The sequence below is a fragment of the Cupressus sempervirens genome, chromosome 11 (genome assembly GCF_028749045.1).
Source record: "Cupressus sempervirens isolate cs-2001-9-10 chromosome 11, ASM2874904v1, whole genome shotgun sequence".
Classification (NCBI taxonomy): Eukaryota; Viridiplantae; Streptophyta; class Pinopsida; order Cupressales; family Cupressaceae; genus Cupressus; species Cupressus sempervirens.
In genome coordinates this window covers 355157701-355178734 of record NC_143128.1, presented here as the reverse complement: position 1 = coordinate 355178734, position 21034 = coordinate 355157701, and the positions used below count along the sequence as shown (strand labels likewise).

General features: G+C 34.2%; 1 protein-coding gene and 1 long non-coding RNA gene across 3 annotated transcripts in view; both read left to right on the top strand.

Annotated features, from left to right (window-relative positions):
- Window positions 1-13226: 13226 nt before the first annotated feature.
- LOC149529543 (uncharacterized) lies at window positions 13227-13786 on the top strand. Its single transcript, XR_016358495.1, has 2 exons — window positions 13227-13398; window positions 13616-13786. It is a non-coding gene; the product is annotated as an uncharacterized LOC149529543 (long non-coding RNA).
- LOC149529542 (uncharacterized protein At4g15545-like) overlaps window positions 13509-21034 on the top strand; it is a 38413-nt gene continuing 30887 nt past the window's right edge. Inside the window, exon 1 of one of the 2 annotated variants that reach the window (XM_089808901.1) lies at window positions 13509-14051. In XM_089808901.1, the coding sequence (XP_089665027.1) occupies window positions 13785-14051 (267 nt within the window). In that variant the 5' untranslated portion in view covers window positions 13509-13784. The remainder of the gene's footprint in view (window positions 14052-21034) is intronic. The other variant, XM_089808902.1, reaches the window with a different exon arrangement.

Sequence of the window (21034 nt, the reverse complement as noted above, 5' to 3'; positions counted from 1 at the left end):
GATAAACAGTGGATGGGAATGGGCAAGTTGTATTGCGCAGGTTGAAATAGAGGATGTACAAAGAAAAATAAAAGAGTCAAGCTTTATTGCATTGTCCTTAGACAAAGTTACGACAATAGATAATACGTCATGGGTATGCATGCATGTTTATATTGTACAGAATAATGTCCGCCAACCACATCTACTATCTATTGCTAAATTGAGAGACAATGCGACAACAGAAACTTTATTTCAGTTAGTAAAGAGCAATTTAATTGAATATGGAGCTATGGATGAATTGACAATAGCGAAGAAGTTGGTTTGTGTTGGAGCAGATGGAGCTTTAGTAATGCAAGGTCAAAGGAATGGTCTTTGCACAAAGATGCAAGCTTCTTGTTCACCATATGTTGTTGCCATTCACTGTATGGCCCATAGGATGAAACTTGCTTTTAGATTTGTGAAGAAGTTTCCTTCAGTAAACAAGGTTGAAGATTTAGTAAGAGAGTTGTATGCATATTTTTGTCGAAGTCCCAAGCATTTTAGGGAATTTCAACACTTTGCTGATGGAATTACCGATGGAAACAAGCTTCTAAAAGATGTTGATACCAGATGGATCTCTTTGGATGGACCAACGCATCGAGTATTTTTTGAATATCAATCTTTGATTGGACTGATTTACGAAAATCAGGACAATGCAGAAAATCAGAGATGCGGCGACCTGCTTCGGAGGTTAAGCAATATAGAGACACTTTTGACTTTGGCATCTCTTCTTCCCATGCTAGAAGAAATGAGGTTAATTATGAAAAAAGCCCAGCAAAGAGCCATGTATATTGCAGAATATGCTCAGTTGCGTAAAATATCATGCCGAGCCCTTGATAGTCTCAATTGTACTGACCTAAATTTATCCGATGATAGATTTAATCACTGGCAAAAACTAACAGATTTGGACGATCTTGATAATTATTTAAAGATCGTTGAAAATGGAGATTTATGTGTTTGTGTAAGGGGATTTCAGATACCAATGTACTACAATGCCCCAAAGAAGCGAGCTACAAGAGTTACAAGGGAAGAGTTTACCAAGATCGTCGAGTCTATAGCATCTACTACAAGGGACATAGCCTATAGAGTTTCCTCTGAAATAATATCACGATTCCCATATGATCAACTGCTTGAGGCCATGGCAATTGTGTTTCCTCAATAGTGGTCTTTCAATAATAAGGAAGATTATTGTAGAAGGTTGTTGATTTTGATAAAGAAATTTTGCAAATCTATAGAATTCAATGGAGTGACTATTAACGAAATATTAGATGAGGGTCTTCTTAGACAGCAATTAGGCACCTTTGCAAGGACCATGAAGCATCAATATCAATTAATGTGTCACCCACATGAAGAGGGCTCGGCAACAAAGCTTTGGACAGAACTAAAATAGAGCACATTGTTGCGTGAATAAATTTCAGAGTACTTCAAGCTTGCTGATCTATGTTAAACCATGATATTGGGTTCAGTGGAGGATGAGAGAGTTTTCAGTGCTTTGGGCTTCCTAAAATCAAAGCTAAGAAACAAACTAGACAAGAATTTGGAATCATGTTTGAGGGTATACACATCTAGGTATAATGTCAATACTTTTCCTTTCCAAAAAGCAATGGAAATCTGGAAGAAAAGATGCAAAAGAAGAAGGGTGGGATTGGGAAACACCATTAACCAATCTCCTACAGTGACTCCAAGTGGGACAAGTACAGTTGGCAGTGGCACTGGCCATGGGATTGGGAGTCCGAGTCATAGAAGCGGAGGTCGGAGTGAACTTGAAGTTGAAGAAGACACAAATGAAAATGAAGAGAACAATGAAGCAACTGGACTACCAGAATTGGATGATGATGATGACATAGAGATGAATTGGAAAATTTAGGAAATTTCTACTAAATTAGCAGTGGCAATCAATAGGTATTTTTTGAACTTATTAACTACTATATGATATCCTATCATTCAATGTTCATTTTAGAAAAGCAAGAAATTAGAATGTATTATGTTTCATCATTAAAATTTGAGAACAAAGAGTATTATTACTGTAGAGTGTAGTTTATATCATATCATCAATGATCATTCATATTTGAATTTGAAATTCCTAAATGAAATTTTGTTTTCTATTTTATTCATTTATTCAACATACATTGAATTGGAAAATATGAAAATTAGATAGAATCATAGATTCAATTCCACAATTAATAATTATCAATGGTTTTCATTTGCAATATTCAACTAATATGGTACAATTCTTGTAAGCCAATGACCCTGAATTCCCTTTTATAGAAAAAAGGGAGCAACAACAGCTTCAGGTCGATTTGCCTAATGTGAAGTCTCAAAATCTAAATCAGTAAGACATCTACAAGTCTAAAACATCTCTAAAACTTTAGTTGTACATTTCTGCATTTGACAGGCTGATTTAGTAAATTAGCAATTTTAGCATAGGCAATAGCATCTGCAAGACTGCAACATTGATCCTGTTCAAAAAACAAAGTTCAAACTTGTTACTTTGAGCTCAATTCTAGAGTCTAGACTGTAGTATGTAGGATAATATGAAAGATATTAATATATAGTAAAGATATAGAGATGATTGAAACTGAAAGTACTTTCACATACAAACTATAAGTTTATGTAGTATGCTCCATTCTTCTTCGGTTGGAAGGGCAAAAATTTTGATGTTATGGTAAATGACCTGCATTCTCGTCAGCATTCCATACTTGGAAGAGCGAGTTTCAAGCAATGTTCGTTCCACTAGTGCATGCAAATTTGTGAATGTTTTGATGCACTTTGCAATGCCTTCATGAGTTTTGTCCTGAGGAAGGTTGCCTAAATCAGAGGTTATTTGGTCCTCCAACTTTTGTTTGTAAACTTCTCTTCCAACGAAACTCGTTGTTGAGAAATCAGGTCCAAGACTCGGTAAACCAAGAGATATCAATTTTGTTGTTTTATTGTTCATCTTGGCGAGCTTTGGCCCAAATAAAGCAAGAACTTCTTCTGCTTTTGTTAGTTTTTGACATTTATGAAATATAGAGGTTGCCTTTATTATTGAACCAATGCAGTCCTGAATTCCCTTGCTTGCCAAATGCCTATCAGCAATGCTGTTGATTTCTTCCATAATCCACTTTGTAGTTTTCTGTCTCTGACCAAAACTTTTGTTCTCCTCAAGTTGCTCTTTCAGCTTCCCAAAAACATCTGTAAGAGCTTCGTAGAGTTCGAACCAATCACACAACCTATCAGCAGAAGTCTTTATTTGCCCCCAGAAGTAATTTTTTATTTGCTTTACTGTATTATTTACATGGTCATTCAAGTTGTTTTCATATTTTTTAATAGTATCATTTGCCTTCTTTAGGTCTTCTTTCATTTCTGAGTACTGGTGTTCACTATGTTTTCTTATTTGCTCTGCTTTATTTTCCCACCCTTTTGCTTTCTCTTCCCACTCTTTTGTTTTTACCCTCTCATTTTCCAATTCTTTATTTAACTTATTGTTTACATTTGCAGCATTCTCCAAGTTTCTGTATAACTTTGTTGAAGATTCTTTTTCATCCTAGAGTTTTTTCCCCATTTTTTCCAAATTTTCCCTCAGAGTTATCAGTTCTGCGTCCATTTGTTCTTGCTGTTCAGTTGCTTCTTTAGAGCCAGAGGATGATTTTTTTATCCTTTTCTCTAATTCTTTGTATCTTTTTATTGCTGCTTTCTCACTTGCCTTTACATTTGCAAGGTCTACCTTTAACTTATCTATTGTGCCCTGAAGCTTTCCTTTCTCTCTCTCCAACTTCATCACTGAACTGTAGACCACTTGGTTGGTCATTTTGGACACATTTATCTTGTCCACATTTTTAATTTTGGATAAATCCATTTGGAGGGTGCTAACTTGAAATTCAGATGGATCTAACTGACTCTCTGGTGGATTGTTATCTCTAGTTGGGGGCATAACAACCATGAATTCCATCATATCTTTATCTGGGTCATATGTGGGAAATAGCCTGTTGGTTGTAGGTTTTGCATCACGAGTTGTAACAATTGCTTCCATCTTCATTGTCTTACTATTTTGTCTATTCTTGTTTTTTGATTTTTCATAGTTAGTTACAAATTCATTGTAACAAAAATCAGGATTTTGTGAGATAATTGAATGTTTGAATGGTGAAATAGCAGTAACACTTGCTCTGATGTACGAGCTTCCACCAATACCATGAGGATAACCAACACCTAGACCCATTAGTGGGGTTTGTGGACTGTTCTGAGGGTTTTGTCTTGAAGGATGGGCAATTGTTGGACTCACAGTCACCATTGGCGTTGTTGTACTAGTAGTACTACTAATACTTGTCATAACCTTCTGCTTCTTTACACTTTCTTGATCTTTGAGACCAAATTTTTTTGCATCTATATACAATGTCCTTTTCGGACCACTAGTTGTAGTTGTACCCATGATATCTACAGTTGTGGGAGTGACAGTTGATTCAGATTGAATCTGAGTGCTTGTAAGTGGAACTGTAAACGAAGCAAGAACAAATTTAATTAACTAAGATGAATCTAATGTGGATGGAATTGATTGAGTTGATGATTAATCTCCATGCCCAAGGCCTAGTTTCTGACCATGTTTTGGTGCTACAGCTAGTGGTTGAGGTGGTAACCAAACCCCTTCTCCACTGGGACCCAGACCACCAAAACCTTGGTAGCCCATTTTTTCTACAATTTCTGCCCCTTTGCTATATAGAAGTTTGGTGGATGCATCAACTCCTCTCTGAATTTGTGTACTAGATGAGGGATTCAAAGAATCCTGGTCATCGTAATCATCATCAGTATCACTGTGATGTGCTTCAGTTGGATGCTCCTTATTCCATAATTCGTCAAATATTCTATCCTCTTCAGCCTCATCACGATCTAAAGAGGTCTTTGGCTCACCGAGATTCTTCCTCATTTCCCAAAATTGAGAAATTTTATTTCGACTCCATCCAACATCTATACAATCATTCATTAGCTCTTTTGGAATAGGTTTTGTAGATGGTTTATCAGCTTTCTTGTAGAAATTGGACGATGTCATGCCCTCCACTTTTCCTTTCTGTTTGTGCAATGCCATTATTTGTGATGACAATTCCTATATTGACATATTATTTTTAGCAGCATATTTCTCCATTTGTTTTTTGACCTCCTCCCACGAGTCCATGTTTTTAAAATTTTCAATCAAAGGCATACTTTCATGTTGATATTTGCTTGCAGAAGTCCCAATGCCCTTAAGCCTTGCTCCAATTATGTTCAGTGGATCATATTGCCAGTGACTGTCAACATCAAATCAAAAAATTGAAAAAAAGGCTTCTACCACTTTGAATCCTCTTCTCTCAAATGCGAACCCTCCAAAGGAGAATGGCAAGGAGGGAAATATCATTTTCTTTTGCTGACCATGAAAGAGTACATCTGTGCTCTCCATTTGTCGTACATATTCCAATGCAAATACCCTCTTTGTGTCAGTCAATTGTAGTTCACTTTCGAGTTGAATGCAATTTCTACAAGTAACAGGCAATCTAGGCATTGGAGTGCTTGTAATTTTATGGTACATTGGTGCCAAAAAGAAGTCTACAAAATTGTTGTAGTTCCTTCTGTTATCAATCATCCTTATCTGAGGTGTCCACTCATCTATTGGATTTTGGCCTTGAGTCTGACTGCAAAGCTTGTTTGCCTCAAATAATGCATGATGCTTTGCTAGGAGAAGATAGCACAAGTAGGTTGTGAATCTAAATGTCTTCTCTGAACCTCTTTGAATCATTAGTAATTGATCTTGCATGCAACGAACAATGTGCTCACTAAAACGATATCTTACTGGTTCTTTTTAAAAATGAATATGATAAAGCATTTCAAGAATGTTGGCATCCACTTGTTTGTTACCATTTGATCCCAAAAAAAATGCTAGCAAGAAAATACTGTCCTGTGCCTATGGCACAAAAAATTCAAAATCATAAGGAGGCATGTGATTTGGACTCAGCCTACAACCGCTTGTTATTCCTCTGATATAAGAATCTCTCTGTGTTGCATCTAATTTTTCATAATCATCTACCAGCTTTCCCAAGTCAATATGTATGCTTGACTATTGTTGTTGAAACCCTAGGTTCAACAGACTAGCAAATTCACTCTCAGTTATGGACAAAATTTCCTCCTGAGTAATTTTATTCACAATTGCTTTTCTATTTTCATCATAATTTTTGATGCAGAGCATAACAATTTCTGGGCAAGGGAATACTTGAGGTAACGCCATGTGTGTTGACCCAGCTAGCCACGGTGCAATTTTATTTGCAGTTGCATTTACACTAGGGTTAAATGAACAAAATTTTGAAGCCTTATTTGGATCGTTCCACTTGTTTTCAAGTACAAATCTTATCTCCATTATACCCTTATTTCCATGAATAACATGATCATGTATATCATGGAATAAATCACTAAAACCTGGTGTTTTAAGCATATTGTGGAATTCTGTTATTTTGCCCATGTTATTCTTGGTATTTGTTTTGCCCATCGTGGTAAATATTTAAACACAACTACAAGCCTACAAGGGTGATTCAAAATTAAAACCTTACAGACTAAATTTTTTTATATAATATAAACAGTAAAGTTGTAAAATTTAAAATGTGGGACGTAAATTTTCAAGATTTTAGTAGTTACACTTACTCGTTCACATTCACGTTGCCCTTAGTTTCAATTTTTGCAGAGAGCTGAGAGTCTAGAGACTATAGTTTGTTGCTTTCCTCGGACCACAATCCTCAACCCAAAAATTAAGAATCCATAACTTTGTTGTGCTGTAACTTTGTAAATTGTAATTTGTAACCCCTTTCTAATTTCTAAATTTGTAGACAATGTATAACTGCAAAATTAAAGAAATTTAATGTGCCAAAATTGTACAATTTGTACTCTATAGTCTATAGTCGTCACAATTGTCACACAGTACACTTTCAATATAAATGTGAGTGGAATCATGGACCACTATTGTTACCTAACCCATCATAATGTATTAATGTCATTCATAATGTCACTGTTAACTGCAAGTGGAATGTGATTATGTCAATGTGTTAACTGAGCAGTGACATGTGTCATGTTTTAGGGACGCATTTGAAATGACAGGGTTTCTTTTTCCTTTCATCCTGAAACTCAACTTCGGTCGTTGATCTATAAACATCCAACAGCACCGGTGAATGGTGTGGTGGCTCCGTGGGTCGTGGGTCGTGGGTCCCACTCCCATTAACTAAGGTACTCAGGTATCAGGATGACTCACATCACGAATCAGACGTGTCAGTGTCACGTCATCACCAAATTGAAACTACATTGTTATTTGTTGGTTGACCGAGGAGTTTAGTGACACGTGCCATGTTTTCGGGATGCATTTGAAATGACAGGGTTTCTTTTTCCTTTCATCTCGAAACTCAACTTCGGTCATTGATCTATAAACATCCAATGGCACCGATGAATGGTGTGGTGGCCCCGTGGGTCGTGGGTCCCACTCCCATTAACTAAGGTAGTCAGGTATCAGGATGACTCACATCACGAGTTAGACGTGTCAGTGTCATGTCATCACCAAATTGAAATTACATTGTTATTTGTTGGTCGACCGAGGAGTTTAGTGACACGTGTCATGTTTTCGGGACGCATTTGAAATGACAGGGTTTCTTTTTCCTTTCATCCCTAAACTCAACTTCGGTCGTTGATCTATAAACATCCAACGACACTGGTGAATGGTGTGGGTCCCACTCCCATTAAATTATGAGTATAGTTAGTATATTATTGTACTTGCCGATAGGCTAGTACTATTGCATTTAGTTTGCACAATAAGTGAATTAGTTTAGAATCAACCAACCAATGAAAATGAACTATTTTTCTTTTTATCAAATATTTCTAAAGTTTTTATATAAATTTATTATTCTCATATATTATCTATACTATTTATCTGAATGATAATTGGTTCTTTTTATTTAGTGTTATAAGACCCCTTTTCTCGGAGGCTACCTCCATGTTCATTTATTTTCGGCTAGATTCTCGTATACTTCTTGACATAAATTTTCTTTTACATAGATTTCAATATCACAATTTGTAAATTGAATAAGAAATAATTATATTATTAAAAAAAATTAATAATTCAAGAAAAAAGAGTTTATTGGGTTAATCCTAAGCTAGGTGATTTTGATAACATTTTGATATGCAATAATCTATAAATTATACAATTTTAAATCTAGAGAAGGATTGGTTAGAACCTTCTTCACTAACTTCATTTAAAAAAATTAAAATTAAATAATTTAGTAAACTATTTTAAATGTATATTTGTATAATTATATATATATTTTAAGAAAATATTTAAATTATTTTGTACCTAATTAGGATTTATTTTAATTGAAGTTAAAATTAGTAAATTCTTGTCTTTATTTTAACCAATATTAGAATTTTTGTATACCCTTCATAAATGTAATGCAAATTTAGAATTTTTTTCAATTTACTATAAAGACATAATATTTTAGTAAAAGTGTTAAATTTATTATTTAAATTATAATTTTTAATTAGTATAAAAACTATAACTTAACTCCATACTAATTCTATTTTTCTAATTTTTGTATAATAACTTTAAAAAAAAATTTAAATCCTAATTTCTAATTAGTCTAATAACTATTAGGCAAGTACATGCCATGACGTGGCACTTGTTAAATTATATAACTGCAATGATGTATATTAATTAAAATAGTAAAAGAATATATAAATAAACATTATATTATCATGCTAAATTAAAATTAGATGACATCCTAAAGAACATTTATCATACCAAAGATATTTATCAACTAATTATACTATACATGAGATATAGATAAAATTGTATAATTTTTTTTAAAAAGAGTTAAATTGATTAATTTCAATTATTAAATTGTTTGATATATCTTGTTCAAGTGATAAATTTATCCAATTGTAGAAGCTGGACAATATTCTTAAGGTTAAATATAATGCATTAAAAAAACATAAATTAATTTTAAAATAACATTTATGCTTTAAAAAAACCAAACACACTTATAATAAATAAAGTTGATAATATACCAAGCTAAATAATTTGAACTTTATTAAAATTGATACAAAATTAATATTATGTATTTTAAAGTATAAAATAAAAATATCAATATAGTAAAAATTATATATGTTAAATAAATGTATAATCTAATAAAATTATATATATAAATAAAAAATAAAAGAAAATTTATTAAAAGCATTGGTTTAGATATGTAAAATTAAAAATAATTAAATTCTAATTTAAACTAATCCACTTGTCACAAGAAAATATAAGGTTGCAATTAATGCTTGCATTAATAGAGGTGCTGAAAAAAATAGTTGCATTTTTTATGAAGAAAATTGAATTTTTTCATTGCCTTTTTCATCATGAACCAATAAAGTTTAAAAAAAAATGTATTTTTCAATTTCAAAAAAAATGCAAATTAATAAACCTTTTGCAAACATTGGTATATCAATGAAATTTTTAGATTATAGAACTAATATGGAACTAGGTGATTCCATTAGTTTCCTGCCAAAGGCAGGAACTAATAATATTTTATATTCACATAGGCTTTTATAAATAATTCAATAGAAAATTAAAAAATGCAAAATATTGCAATGTTGCATAAGTAAGCATAAGAAGTTAAAACAATGAAATACAATTTTATATAGAACTGAAACTCGAGAAATTTCATTGATATTTCTTGAAATTTACAAAATCGGGGAAAAACCCTAGACTCTAGAACTATTGTACTATTCGTTGTAGAAACCACTAGAATTGACCATGGTTGCGAATTCTTGTAGCCATTTGTTGCCATCTTCCACTTCATCCAGGAAAAACCATTTTCGAAGAAAATTCAACCCAATTCTTGCGCATTTCCTATGGTGCTGCAACTGCCCAGTAGTCAAGCCTAGTAAAAATGGTTGCAGGACCACATTCTGGCCAAGTTCTAGAAGCTTGTGGACTTCACCCGCCCAAGGGATCCCCACTCCTAAAACTGCATGAGCGACAATTTCAATGTCATCGCCCAAATATACTACTTTAAAAATCTTCCTCAGGAGCAGCAAAATTTCGGCCCTTGCTTCTCCGAGGCCAAGCAGGGAAGCTAAAAATTGTGACGTAATGTCACTATTGACACGATACCGATTCTCATTCTTCAAAAACTCATGCCCCAGAACCATTTTGACAGCATCAATAACAAACTTCACACCAGAGCATGGAACAACCTCATTGCAAATTGACAAGAGGTTTTCCTCAGGAACGCGACCTAGAAAGGCCTTCTGCTCCTCTTCCAAAATGCATCTTAGGCGAATAGGGTTGTCCATCTTTACTGCAAAGTTCAAACTAGCACCAAACAATTAACAAACAATTAACAAACTAGACCTATCGACTACCAAAAATGAGATGAGCAATGATGAAAGAAGTAGCTCAATCGCCTATAAATAAGCTTGGCGGGTAGGGTGCCAGGGATTATTTGTTTGTTTCTGTCCGACTGCCAATTCAATTACATTAGATTAGCAAATATTCTCAAATCTTGAACATAATTGCAAGTACGTGCCGAAAAGGCCAATTGTAACTAAACACTAATACCGTCCATTGTCCTATAATGCGTGTGAAGCCACTTAACCGATGGAAAAGGCCAATTGCAATTAAGACTAATAGTAATAGTACTACTGCTAGTGGACCGTGGCATGTCTTGTAATGTGTGTGAAGCCACTTCGTCGATGGAAAAGGCCAATTGTAAATTGTAATTAACAGTGACAAGACATCAATATACTATCTCCTGCAACTTAAGTGATACGCGTTGAACAGAAACGTGTCACCATTCCGGACACTTGAACAAGGTCGAGGCTTCATTCCAGACATGGCATGGCATTTAATTCTTTCCGGGTGCACTGTACTCCGCATACAACTTACCTTGATACGTGTCAACATTCCGGTGACTACCTCGACAATTCTTCTTCCTTCAAGAAATGTTGGCCGAAATTAAACCTCAGCCATTGATCTTCGATCATCAGACGGTCTGAGTTCTCAAATAATACATTTAACATAATTACAGTGGTAGTGGCCAATAATTAATGTAAGTTGGTATGTTAGGTTAGGCTACTTATTTCCCATCTTTTGAAAATAGCCATACCAACTATAACTTTCTGAAAACCATTTGGCATAACAAATAAATTAATTCAATTATTTGGAAAATAATTTCGCCACCTTTTTATAAAAAAGGTATCGGTTATTAAAATATTCGCCAACCAATATCCATATTTCAAAACATAATTCGCCATCAATATTAATAATTTTATTAAAAACAAAAATTATAATCGCCATTATTTTATAAAAATTGTCTAAACTACTAAAAAAATTGCCACCAAATATCCATCCATTGACGCATAATTCGCTAACACTATTAATTTTTTTTCCACCCAAATGACATGTGATTCACCACAATTTTATAAATTTTGGGAGGGGGGGGGGGGGGGGTTCCTTAAAGTTATCCTTGCTAATAGCCGGGTAGAAGACCCAAGTACCTAATTGTATCTATGACTTAGATGGATGAGTAAGTGTGATAGAATGTGAATTGCACTAGTAATATTAGGAGATCTCACAAATGATTGAATTAATAGGTTTTGTTAATATGCAAACATTAGAAGTATGTCAACTTCAATGTATAAATAAATTTGTCTATAGGTTAGTTACAATCTCTACCTCCTAAATTCAGTCCTAAAATTGAACTTCTTAGTTAACAATCCATTTGTGCATACAAAAAACCACATTGTCTCTCCATCTAGCTCTAGATCTAGCATTTCTCAATTTTAATTGCATATTTATCTTCCATAACAATGAATAATCATTACATCCATCTAGTGCTTGAGCCTTTATAATCCTAGTGGATTATCTTCCTTAGGTAATAGACTTAAGCTTCCTAGTTTACATATGCATTCGAGAGAACCATAGTTCCCACCCCACACTTAGCATAATCTCCATGGATTGAAGAAGATTACAATTTAAATTAATCTCTACACAAATACAAGTAGCTATCTTTTGTTGAGCATCTAGGGCAATAAGCCCAGAGGCTTACTAATGATCATCACTATGGAAAACGAATCCAAACAAGAATTTTGGATAATAGCTCATTCATTAGATCAAACCCCACATGATATGGTGTGATTAATAATTCTAGTTGTCTAGAATACATGAACCTCCTTCAAAAACCACATTTCAATCTACGATGTGAGAGAATACCACAAATAAGTAAATATTTGCTGCAAAGTTATATACATGCCATTTTTTGGATTCCAATTCTTTCCCAACCACATCTCCAAAATAAACAAGGAGACCTAAATACTTATGAACTTGCATATTAAAACATGCTCAACACATCTTTTGCAATGACTTTTGGATTTATCATTACAATTGGACGCTCATTATTTTTCTTTAAGCATCTTTAAATGTAAACATTGGGGGTCTAGTAGACCTCCACAAGCTTCCACAAAGGTAAGTAGCTCCTAACAACAAAAAACTAATGACAAAAAAATGCATCAAACAAAAAAGAAAGAAAAACAATTATCAAAACTTAAACCCTTCTACCCATACCACAAGAAAGCAAAAGGAAAACATATTTTGCAAGAAACAAATTGAGGCTCCCAACTCAATAGTATCAACAAAGACCACTTAGATACTTGCCTCTCAAAGCCCTTGCTCACCCTCCACCACTCCTCAACACTAGTTGTATTTTCAATACAATAAATGAACCTAAATTACTTATCAAAAAACTTTGTAGAATTTTATTAAGATACCTTTGAAAACCTTTTCTTGATATATAATTGTTATACATTGATTTACTAATTTTTTCATTTCCCATTATTATATTAAAGTCATGTTTCTAATTTTTTCACCACTTAAATCACTTAAAGTCTAGTTACTTATACACTAATCATCACATAGAAAATATTAAACGAAAATAAACCAAAAACAAAACTCAAAAACTTTAGTTTTATAAAACTATGTAAATTGTCCCTCTTACAAGCCTCATAACCAAGTCCTCTCTTGACCCACTTCCGCACCATAACACTTAGTCATTGGCTACTTAACAGATAACATCATATTCAGATCAATTCTCTACCAAAACACAGATACCTTTCAAGAGGGGAAAAATCCAAATGTCAATCTCCCGCTCCAGGTAACATATGTTTTATTCTTCATTAAAATGTGGAGGTGATGGTTCTTTTGCTACCGCCTAGTGCTTTCAAAAGTTGACGTGACAAACGCACACAAGTCTACCATTTTAGCTCCCCTATAGAGTAGGATCGTATGAATCTCAATTCCCGCTACGAAGATTTGAATGCAGGATTGTTTCAAAGTTTTTCTGTTACCAGTCTCCTCCATTAGAGGTATTCTTTCACATTCAATAATGACGGGGCTCCACTTGTTTAGTTTTTGTATCCTTTGGAGGGAAGATGGTTTTAAACGGATAATAGTATTAACTAAAATTAAGAATATTGGACTTGTTTACCTTTGGAAGAATATTTGTTTGTCGGGACGATGGGTAGGTAATCAAAAGCATTCACAAGCAACAGAGAATATAACATTTGATGCTTATGTTTGCAGGCTCATCAATTTCATCACCAGTGAAACTCTCCAGATATTCAGCTGGAGTGCTGGAAATCTATGCGATTCTCTTGAGCCCAATTGGCTATTCGTTTGATACCCAATTACACAGCTGAGTTGAAGCAAAAAGGAAAGTGTGGCAAACAAAGGGGGTTTGGGGTCAACCACCATGGGCAATGGTTCGGATTTTGAGCTGCCGGAAGAGATTCTCACAGTTCTGCCGACAGATCCATATGATCAACTGGATTTGGCCCGGAAGATTACCTCTATTGCCATTTCTTCCCGGGTGTCCAAGCTGGAGGCTGAGAATAGCAGGCTCAGGCTTAAACTCTCCGAGAAGGACCACATCATACGAGACCTCGAGGGTAAAATTAACCAACTTGATTACGCCCTCCAGGAATCCAATGACCGGTTATCCCAATCCATCGATCAACAGGTAAGCTGTCTGTTAGAGTACTTTGGTTGTTTAATTAATTCAGAAAATGAACAATCTCTTTTCCCAGTGTTCAACATATCCACATTCCAATGCTACACAACCTTCAGCATAACCCTAACGTACACTTTTTCATCTGTCCACATGTAAGTACTCTATAAAGTTCCTTACCGATTGCCCACGCACACCGTTATTAACAGCTTACAGATTTTTAAGCATATTGCGATTTATCCATATTTCACTGCTTGAAAATATTCACATACCCATGCCACAGTACCCCAAAACCCCTTTTACATGTGTTCTTATTGCAGTGTATGATTGGAATGAATGATACCCAGTTTACGAATGCGCCATTTTGTTATTGTACAAGTTCATCTTCCACTTTTAGATATTGCCCATATTTTAATATTCCATCACCTCTATATTAAACTACTCTACAATATCTATAACATGGTGATTTGTCTTGGCTTGGGAGATTGAATTTGGCCAGTCCCTTAAGATGCCCCTCATGTTGGCACCGCAATTCTTTTGACAAGAAAAGTAAATTACATCAAACACCTATGTTAGGGTTATAAGTAATTTGTTTACAATTTCTTTTAGTCTGTTTGTTTGGTTTGCCCTCAATTGTTTTTCTTCGGGACTTGGCAAGGTTGTTCTTTTTCGCCATATACCCGGCATTCAGTACACTTCCTTCACATTGTTAACAATAACAAACATACCCATGTTCTAACCGTAAAAATTCCTCATATGCCTATATTTTAACATTAATAATTACTTAACACCAACCCATATGCCCATAATATGATATTGCAGAATCTCTAATACTTGTTTTCTTTATTGTAGTCTGGAAACTTGAACGCAGCCATTCTTTTTACAAATACATTCCTTTATCCTTTGAAAAGAAAATGAGCAGTTGTTAATGATTGCTTTTGGTTGAAATGCATTGATTTGAATTACCTTACCAGTTCTTTTTTTCAAGTTCAATGCACTTGCTCATTATTGGGGTAAGGGAGTGGGCTTTGATATGTTCCCATAATTTTTAGACATGTCATGAATGTTTCATATCAAGCCAAATGTGCATTATCACTCGATTGTAATTCACTTGGATTATTCTCTTACAACTTCTGTACTCTTAATTGCTCTTTTGAAATTCATGTCTCACGGCTCTTGTAATGGGTAAAGGTAATTATCATTTTTAAAGGTCAGTGCTAAGTGAGATACCAAATTGGTGTATTATTTTTCCTTACGAAAGCCCTCAAAGGGACTGGTGACCATCTACCTTATATAGTAGTCCTTGGTTTTGATCTTTTGAATAAGGTGAGTTGTAAACTTAAACTTGCCAATCTACCTACACCAGTAGTTCATATGTTAGGAAAAACTAGCTACATTACTTATTGTATAGACTTGGTGTTAATATGCTACAGTCTCTGGACAAACCCAAAATTTATTTGCTAGAAAGGGTACTTTACTTTGAGTGTTTGATGTGGTACAAGTAATTCTTTATTACAACATTGTTTAGGCTTTGGACCTGGGCCATCATGGTCGTAAGCAAACCAAGTTCTTGGTAGATTACAGTTGAATGGGACATCACCTCAATAATAGACCTCTAGGAATACATTAGCCACGCTTGAAATGTATCATGTTGAAGGTGAAAGTTTCACGCCATTCCATGGTACTTTTCTGTGATTGTTTAATTTTTTTTACAAGCAACACTTAATCCCAGCATTGTACTGGGAATGAGCCTAGCTGGATTTGGAACCAGGCCATCACTTTGGTTTATGAACCAACTAATTGCTAGATCACAGCTTAATGCAATATCACCTCAACAAAACATGGTACCTATTGGAATATAATTAGCCAGGCTTGGAATGCACCATGTTGAAGGAGAAAGGTTCACACCATTCCATTGGGTGCTAAGGTGTCCTTGAACAGTTAATTCAGAAATTTATGTTCTAATTTGATCACATTGTACTTTGTCATCTTAAAATGCCTTCCTTTTCAATATTTATTAGGATTGCTTATATTTTTTATTGAAGTAGATTCTGACCTCAGTGCTGGCAGCTTTCACTTTATGCTGGTCTCATCTTTCGAGCTTCTTAGAATATTTTTTTAAATATCAAGCATGAGGTTTCTGACAATCTTGTATGACATCAAAACTGGTCATAATACAATTTCTGAGTTGCTAAGTATTTGCTACTTTAACCACAGACACTAAACCTTTGGCCAAATTTATTAAAATTGAAATAAATTTTAACAATAACATTTTTAATTTTCATGTTTGATTGCTTAGAGCTGACACTTTGTGACTGGTAAGTTATCAACTATTCATACTTTTAGTTGTGCCCTATTAATTAAAATTTAATGGGTAACCGTAACACAGTGTTATGTTTACATACAGTTTGGCTTAGAAGCCACTATTAAAGGGTATACATTAATGTGGGATTTGGATCCTGCTTCATCTGGAGTAGATGACATTATTATCATGCCTGTATTAACAATGAGAGCATACTGAACTGGGCTTGAAGATTCCTTGCCCAGATATTGATGAACATATGATAAAGACAGCTCAGAATTCCTTCTGGAAAGAAAGAACAAAAAACAGCTAACAATCAAGACCACAAAAGATATATGCCTTCAAAACTTCTAGCTTTATAATCTTAGTATGGATTAAATAGATGCACAATGATGAGGTTGTGTCTTGGCTGCAAGCACAACATGCAAAAGTGATCACAGAAATATTTGCAATAGTGAATCTTATCATTCACAATTTGCAGCAGATTCTAATGTGATTGTAAATCTTGCCCCAAAATCACAAGCTCATTTAAAAGAATTAGAATTATAATCACAAGCTCATTGATTAGAATTATATTGATACCAATAAAATGTCTTTGTCAAGGTTGATCTTGGTTTAGATCATGCAATCATGTTGGACAATATTTGAAATATAATTCTTATCATTAGGGGTAGAGATTTAAAAAACAAATTTAAATACACATATATATCAATTATTATCTTAACCTATTTCATGCAATAGCTTTTGAACTTTAGGAACCAAGGCATCAATACTCCCATTTTACATAATCAATTATAGTAGGGTTTGGAGAGGAAAAACGACAAAGAGTGTTTGGAGACTCTTCAGCTCAATTAAGCCAAAGAGCGTGAAGCGTTCAACTAAGACAGCTTGCCTCTTGGCCCACAAATGACAGGAATTTCCAACTAAAACAATATCATCACTTGGGTTGTCCTATTTAATTTGAGGGAACCCAAGTTATTGAGGAGGACCCTTGAACACAATTAAGCCCAAGAGTGTGGAACATCCAAATAAGAGCCTGCCCCTTGGCCCATAAATGGCAGGAATATCCAACTAAAACAATTCCATCACTTGGGGTGGCCTACTTAATTGGAGTGACCCAGGTTATTGAGGAAGGCTGTTCAGCCCAATTAAGCCCAAGACCGTGGAGCTTCCAACTAAGACAACTCACCCCCTTGGCCCACAAATGGCAAAAGCATCCAAGACAATTCAATCCAGTTGGGGTGGCCTACTTCATTCGAGGGAACTGATCTACTGCCTCTCCCTAACATATTTCCTCCCATTCTTGCAAGATTGTTTGTCGGAATAAAGAATATATAAACTTATTTATTAATTGAAGATTCATAATAAATTTACATATTTTATTAACATCTCGTTGTAAGTTATATTAAGATAGATGCATTATAACATTATCCCATACTTGTTAATGCACAGGTCTGTTGTCTTTTCCTATAACGATCTGATCTGCTGAATACACGTGTATGAGAATCTTCTCTTTTTCCATCTTCCTTGATTAATGCGACTTGAGGTATTGGTGAGTGATGATGAAGTGATTGTTGATTAGATCATTGATGAGTGACAATGTAATAAATTTTGGTTCGATACATTGGTGAATGATGATTGAATGAGTGCTGATTTGCTAGAGTGATGCTTGATTGCTGAATTGTTTGTTTTCTTGATCTCAAGATGAGGTGATAATTGATGATTGTTTTCTTGATCTTGGTGATTGATTGTTTGCTTGATTTCTTGAGTTTGGATGGATTCATGAGTGATGATTGATAAGCCCTCCTTCAATGCTTGGAATGAAGTCTCCTTTATTCTTTATTGGTGAAAGGTTCACCACCTTTCATAAGAATTGAGTCAGCACTTTTTGTTGTTGCCTTTGAGAGTAATTTATTATTCCCTAAATTGATCTCCCGATGCAGTGGAGAGTCACACCTCTTCATCATGTCTGTCCTTTGCGATGGTCACAACCTTTTGCAATCACCATGTTTTGGAAGAGTAACAACCTTTCCTCATTTCTGCCATTTGAAACAGTCACAACGTTTTATAATTGTTACTCTTTGAAAGAGTCATAACCCTTAAATCATTTATGTCCTTTGAGAGAGTCATTACCTTTCAAAATTACTACTTTTTCAAAGAGTCACAACCATTCGTACCTTTTGTTCTTTGAAGGAGTCACTTCTTTATTTTTCTTCTCATTCCTCGTTTGTCTTCCATTAATTCTTTCAATTCTTTCTTGGTTCATACCTTACCTTTTCTCTTGCTTCCTCCGCTTTGAAATGAAGTCTTTTTCCTTGTATATCTAATGTTGAGGGAGTCACAACTCTTCATTGCATGCCTCTTGACCTCTCTTTAAACTTAATTAATTTTTAATTCTATTGTATCATATTTTTTTTTTCTTTTTAATTTTACTAGTATCATTATTTCTTATGTAATTTTATTTCAGAAATAGGGCATGGCACAAATTTGTTGATGTTTGGTAGCTTCAGTCAGATAAACCTATTATATATGAGATATAATTTATATATGTGTTATTTATATTTGAGATATAAGGGTATTATTATATAAGGAAAAAAAAAAATAAAAATAAAATAAAAATAAAAATAAATAAATAAATAAATAAATATATATATATATATATATTATGATTAAAATTGTTATTATATTAATTATTTGATTAATTAATAGACATGCTCCATGAAGGCACATGTCTATTCATTGCTTATTCTCTATAAAAAAATCTAAAAGGATGTTGCATTTGGAAGACATATCAATTTGGCAGTGCTTAGTACATTTGCAGCAAATCCGAAAACCCAACATGGTATTAGAGCTAGAATGCAAATGTAAGAAAGGCTAGAAAACACTAGATTACTGATTTGAGAAAAACATAGGCATATCCAAGGGAAGCACATGTGGATCAGTCTGAAAGGATTAAAGGTATTGCAGAGCATACAGATTTCTCGAGTGTTTATAGAATGATTGTCTAAGCATGTGAAAAATCTTAGTGTGGTTGATTTATTCATATTGAGTTTATCATCTCTAGTTGAGTGGATTTAAATTTATATCTTTTACAAACTACTATTTGGGGGTTATCGTGGATCATTCATAACTTGAGAAATGATTATCCTTAGTGAAAGTTGAAACATAAAGCTTCATTGCTGTGTTTTTTCTCTCTTCATTGGGACATAGGAAGTGAAGAAGTTAATAAGGATAAGGGACGAAGTCAAACGCAATTTAATACTACCTGCAAAAGAGTGATAGTCAGAGACCAAGGATGACTCGTGTGTTCCTTGAAGATGGAACGGTCGTGAGCATTGACAATAAAGTTTTAGAAATTATGAATTTGTTAGAAAATTCATCGTATCAATTATTACCGCAATCTAAATGGACGGGTTAGGCAAGATGTACCTCATCCACCATGTCTACAATCGTGTTAAATTGATGGATTAAGATAGTATTATAAAGCATGTGCAAGGCTCGTCAACCATTTGTAGATGAATATAGAAGCATTGACAAAATACAAACTAGGCTATTTGAAAGAGTAAAATTTCATGCGGTGCCTCGTGTACAAATATGCACAAAATGAATTTGTAGAATATGAAAATGCGCTTGTGGGCAATAGAAAAATAGTGCATCTAGATCTTAATCAGACCCACACACAAATCAAGAGAAAAAAGATGATGCACTTGTTTCTACTAAATAAAAGTATCAATTGAATACTGCTAGTGAGGACGAATTGGTTAAAAATAAGGCATGACGACCATGATCGTCTCAAATGGTATGCCGCATAGGCAAGGGACCCACCACAAATCGAGCAAAAAACACCTTTAAAGAAAGGTGAATAGCTGCAGATAAGGATGTGGAAAAGAGGTATAGAGTTATGAGCAATAAAGTGGAAAATTTATGAGATAAGTATTTTTTGATTTCTTTAGTATTATTTTTATTTATTTTTGTGGTCACCTTAGATTACTATATGCGGCATTAATAGGGAAATAATATGTTCAAAATATAGATTAAAGTATATATATAGAAGATTGAATATATGCAAATATGTTCAAAGTATATATTTATCTATATTTTATTAAAATGATCTTATATTATTATGTAGAATTATTTGTAATCCTCGGGTATTATAGTAGTCTCTTTCTTATCTATATGAGCTATATACCTTGATCTTTACCTCCAAGAATGTTCTTGCAGGAAAAAGAGGAAGATTGAGATTCAGTGGGAGGTTGACATTTTAGGCAAGCTTGAAAGAGAGAGAGTAGATAGAGGATATGATTCAAGCAACCTTCAATGATCTTGATCATATTGATTTAGAGGGAGTAAACCATGTTGAGATGGATTCTTCAGTGATTAATAAATTGTAGTAGTCAAGAGGACTGTGATTCATGAATGTACCTCATGACTCTATGATTTTAATGGACCTACCCCTACATCATGAGGAAGTGACGACTTCCAAATGATGTCACTTGTATTTGCAGAAGTTATTGTAAGGTGATGATCATACAATAACTTGTATTATGAGATCAAACAAATTGAGTATATCGTGAATGTCTTGCATCTCAACATTCTGGAAGGCCATTACTCAAAGAGTATTTGGTGAATATCATTGATATTCTGGAGGCCAATACTCTTTATATTAGATGTGATATCAACCCTTAATTTGAGT